The sequence below is a fragment of the Gekko japonicus genome, unplaced genomic scaffold (genome assembly GCF_001447785.1).
Source record: "Gekko japonicus isolate JY-2015 unplaced genomic scaffold, Gekko_japonicus_V1.1 scaffold610, whole genome shotgun sequence".
Lineage (NCBI taxonomy): Eukaryota > Metazoa > Chordata > Lepidosauria > Squamata > Gekkonidae > Gekko > Gekko japonicus.
The window spans coordinates 923,373-928,287 of record NW_015165846.1 but is presented as its reverse complement, the minus strand read 5'-3'; the positions used below and the strand labels follow the sequence as shown (position 1 = coordinate 928,287).

The 4,915-nt window shown below is 46.3% G+C and overlaps 1 protein-coding gene across 1 annotated transcript in view; it reads right to left on the bottom strand.

Moving 5' to 3' along the window:
- Positions 1–585: 585 nt before the first annotated feature.
- The window catches only part of MOV10 (Mov10 RISC complex RNA helicase), a gene marked incomplete at its 3' end in the record, with an annotated part of 40,208 nt that continues 35,878 nt past the window's right edge, over positions 586–4,915 (bottom strand). The window contains exons 6-9 of the mRNA XM_015411064.1: positions 3,796–3,933; positions 1,689–1,851; positions 882–1,036; positions 586–762 (exon numbers count right to left, since the gene is read on the bottom strand). Of these exons, the coding sequence (XP_015266550.1) occupies positions 586–762; positions 882–1,036; positions 1,689–1,851; positions 3,796–3,933 (633 nt within the window). The remainder of the gene's footprint in view (positions 763–881; positions 1,037–1,688; positions 1,852–3,795; positions 3,934–4,915) is intronic.

Here is a 4,915-nt window from a genome sequence, read left to right as displayed (position 1 = left end):
GGGGGGGAGGGGGAGAAAAGAGGATAACATATAGGAAAGAAGAAGAAAAGGATTTGATTTTTCTTACGTTTCTTCAGAGAGACGGAACAGCAAAGATGGAAGGAGAAAGTAAGTTAACTCAGAAAGATAGGGTTAGGCAGAACCTACACCAAGCTGCTCTCCCTTCTGAGGCAGGAAAAGAACTGAGCCTAGGGTGACTCCCACTACAAGAAACAGGAAGTAACTGAAATTAGTCCTGCCTCCCTAAGTGATGGATGGGGATCACCCAGAAGATGTCCTCCACCTCAGAGAGAGAATGAGCACAAAATGGCTGCCATGGGTGAAGAATAGGAATCCAACTGAAGTGTTGTCCTATGAAGGAGACAGCTGCTTCTGGATGGGCACTCCCTGAAGACCAAAAGGAGATGCCTCCCGAAGTACCTCCTGCTCCAATGAAGTTGAAGACAGCCAGGATTGGCTCTTTGCTTTGAGGAGAAATCAAATGAATGCCAGGAAGCACACAGGTGGGCACCATGGCACCTATGGATGGCATGTAGGGAATCACTGTGCTAGACTCTTCAGGTAGTCTTCTCTCCCACCACTCACCTGAGACGCTGCCCAGCAGAGAGCAAGGATTCCCGATAACAGAAAGACGGGAAGAGCAAATGCTGCAGTTGCCTCTCCTGGGCAAGAACAACTGCCCGATGCTGAACCCGTAACGGCAGACGATTGAAGGTGAAAGTCACATCAAACTTCATGTTATCGATGAACAGGGACCTCAGCCTGCGAACAAGAAAAGGGGCTGCTGAGTATGAGCAAGCAACAAAGCACCTTAGCTAACCTATTAAGGAACGGGCAATCATCATCTCATTTCTAACACAGGAAAGCAAGTGGTCACTTACTTTGGGGAGAAGCCCAGCTTGACTTTTTCGAGTTCCACAGCATGTACATAGCCCTGGTACCGGAGAACTGGGCTCTGTTCACGATTATCAGCCAAAGTCACAAAAAGATGATCACCTCTCAGTACCGATGGGCGGTTCTCAGCCACACCAGGTACCTGGAGCAGAGAATAACGGCAGTTTTACACACAGAGAACGGGTATGTGCTCTGCTGCATTCCATCTTCATGATTTCTATAAGAGCTCCATAACCCTAATGAGTTACAGATATTCACTTGTATCCTACCATTTCTACAAAAATTTGCTTCATCATCATAGTAACCCTAACAAGTACAGCCAAGAGGCAGTGACTTACCCAAGGCTGCCCACCAAGCTACATAGATAAGCACTAGGGTTCCCAACCTCCAGGTAGTGGCAGGGGATCTCCTGTGATTACAACTGATCTCCAGGCAATAGAGACCAGTTCACACAGATAAAATGGCTACTTTAAAAGGTGAACTTTATGGCATTATATCCCCACTGAAGTCCCTCCCCTCCCCAAACCCCACCTTCCTCAGGCTCCACCCCCAAAATCTCCAGGTATTTCCCATCTTCGAGCTGGCAGTCCTACTAAGCAGAGATCTGAAAACTGGTATTTCACAGGCAAACCTAGAGTTCTTGTCAGTACACCACACTGGCTCTTGGTTGTTTTAATCCTGACTTGGGAGTATGACGGGCTGATGGAAACGGAGCTGACAGGCAGGTAGGGAACATCTCTTCCTAGGTGGCACAAGGTAAAGAATACTGTTCTCTGAGCCCAAAGCCATCTCACCTTCAGGACAAGCAGATTCCTATTCTGCCGATCGGCCTCCATGCAAACGTTCTCCATGTCGTATCGGCGGATGTCCACCTCCATTTGTATTTCTTCCAGGTGAAGCAATAATTTAAACTTCTCGGAATAATTGTTAAACTCCAGGGTGGCTTTCAGATCATTCCTGAAAAAGTGCAGCAAATTTTACTTAGTAAGTCTTGCTGCTCATCACAACAGATGGATCTACAAATTTTGTTCAGGAATGACAGGAGCTTGAACGGAAGAGCAGTTTTTGCTCCTTGCCCCAAGAACAAACCTTTACTGTATTGTTTAAACTTTTGGTTTGTTCCCTTCTGTCCTGCTGTTTTCATGCATTTGTAATACACGTTCAGCTTTGTTCTCTTGGGATGATGGCACTGGGTTAATTAACCTCTGCTATGTGCAGGAAAAAAATTACTGATTTGGTATTGGTATCAGAGCCACCCAAGACAAAAACATCTTTACAAAAAATAGATGCATATGATAATACAGCAGTACAGACCTAGCAAAGAACAATGTTTATTTTAGCCATGCTTGGTATGTGAAACCAAGATTCATTTTAGAGGCTACAAGTCAGTCCTAGCTTGCTTCAAGAAATCCTGATTTCAGAGCATTCTTGGTTTCCTCCCCACAATGGAGTTGCTGTCTTAGCCTGCACTACAACATCCAGCTAAGAGACACTTTCACCATCATACCTTGCTTTCTATTGGTCAGTGTTACTTCAGGGCCATAAATTCACAGACACCCTTTTCCCTGACACCAAATAAGGCGACATCCCAGTCGAACTGAACCAAGTACACAACAGTTTCCAAGGGACCAATGAAATACCCCCATCACCCCTATGGAGGAACTGCATAGTTGGATATAGGGGTGTACAAAAACAACAACAACAGCAACGGTATTTTTCGGCTTCTGGTAAATCAGACCTGAAAAATATTGGTAAATGCTGAGTTTTCCCAGTCCAATACCAGTAAAGTATTTGGACTGGGGAAATATTCAGTATTGCTGAAAACGTTCGGGTCTGATATACCCCACCAGAGGAAAAGAAGGCATGTTAAAATGCCTTCTTTCCTCTGGTAGCCCCTGCAGATTTCCTTGGCAATTTCACTCCCCGCCAGTCAGCTGTTAGGGAAATTGACAAAGAGAAAGCCTCCCCTTCTCTAGCTAACCTGGGGTAGCTGGAGAAGGGCAGGTAGGGAGCCCAGGCATGTTTCCTTGCCTGCCCTTTGGTTCCCAGCTGGCCCAACACAGTGGGCTGGCTGAGGAAGTGAAGAGCAAGCATGAAAATATGCCTCCTTCCCTCTGTGAGCCTCTCAGCTGCTGCGGAGAAACTCAGGGAGGGGAGGGAAGGTCAGAGGAGACATGTTTAAATGCCTTTCTTTCCCTCTCTGATCTTGGGGAGGGAAAGAAAGGCATTTAAACGTGCCCCCCCACTTTCCCTGCCCTCCCCAAGTTTCTCTGCTGTAGCGGAGAGGCTCAGAAAGGGAAGGAGGCATTTTTTCCATGCCTGCCCTTCCCTTCCCCAGCCAACCCGCTGCAGCAGGCTGGCTGGGGAAGCGAAGGGCAGGCATGGAAACCTGCCTGGGTTCCCTGCCTGCTCTTCTCTAGGTGCCCCAGAGAAGGTCAGCCAGGGAACCTAGGCATGTTTAAAACGCCTTTCTTTCTCCACGAGATCGGGGAGGAAAAGAAAGGCATTTAAACCCAACAGCTGACTGGCGGCTCAAGGCTGTTAGGAACGGACTCTTTGTATTTGGTATAGCAGAATGATAATATCAGCTTCTTTAGGTTCAGCTATACCGGTATACCCAATACCCTATGGAGGAACTGCACATGATACCCGAAAAATACCAACAAGATATTTTTTTGGCTCGGCTTTTGCCGAATGCACACCCCTAGTTGGGTACAGACCAGTACTTATTGCAAATGACATCTCTTACCCGAATGGATTCAATAAGCAAGTTTTGAGGGGGGAAAAAAGCCCCTGTTAAGACATAGGACTGACAAATCCTGTGTCTAGTAAGCATAAAAGGACTGGTAGAGCTGAGAAGAAAATTGTCAAAGAAGAACTTCATAGTTTACAGGCACTTACCGATGCTTGGCAAACATGGCACGGGAGCCATAATTGGGTGCATGGCCCTCCTGAAGGTAACTGACCATGTCCTTCAAGTAGGCTGGATACTGGTATTTGTCTAGAGGTATTTCCTGTTCAAGTTCATACTGTTCAGAGCTGGAGATGTAGGATGCATATATTAAACATGAGCTTATGTCAAGTCAGGGCATTGATCAGAGCCACAGTTTTAGTAACGCTACCATTTAGGCACATTTTCTACCAACAGATTGTTACCTGTTGCATGGACAGCCTGTACTCTTTGCCTACTAATTCAGTAGCCAGAATAGGCCAAAACCAGGATAATCAGGGAAGTATTAAAATCTCTGCTCAGATTTCCAGGATGGCCTAAGGACAAATCATAAGAACATAAGAGACGCCAATGTTGGATCAGGCCAAAGGCCCATCCAGTCCAACACTCTGTGTCACACAGTGGCCAGAAATACCAGTGCCATCAGGAGGTCCAGCAGTGGGGCCAGGACATTAGAAGCCCTCCCACTGTTGACCCCCCCCCGCAACAAGAAGACAGAGCATCACTTGCCCCAGAGCCCCTAGCTATACCTTGTGGCTAATAGCCACTGATGGACCTCTGCTCCATATGCTTATCTAATTCCCTTTTGAAGCCATCCATGCTTGTAGCACCCACCACTTCCTGTGGCAGTGAATTCCATGTGTTAATCACTCTTTGGGTGAAGAAGTACTTCCTTTTATCCGTTCTAACCCGACCGCTCTGCAGTTTCATGGAGTGCCCACGAGTTCTTGTATTGTGAGAAAGGGAGAAAAGTACCTCTTTCTTTACCTGCTCTTTCCCATGCATAATCTTATAAACCTCGATCATGTCACCCCTCAGTCGTCTTTTCTCCAAGTTAAAGAGCCCTAAGCGCTTTAACCTTTCCTCATAGGGAAAGTGTTCCAACCCTTTTATCATTCGAGTTGCCCTTTTCTGCACTTTTTCCAAAGCTATAATATCCTTTTTAAGGTGTGGTGACCAGAACTGCACACAGTATTCCAAATGAGGTCTCACCATTGATTTATATAGGGGCATTATTATATTGGCTGATCTGTTTTCAATACCCTTCCTAATAATCCCCAGCATAGCATT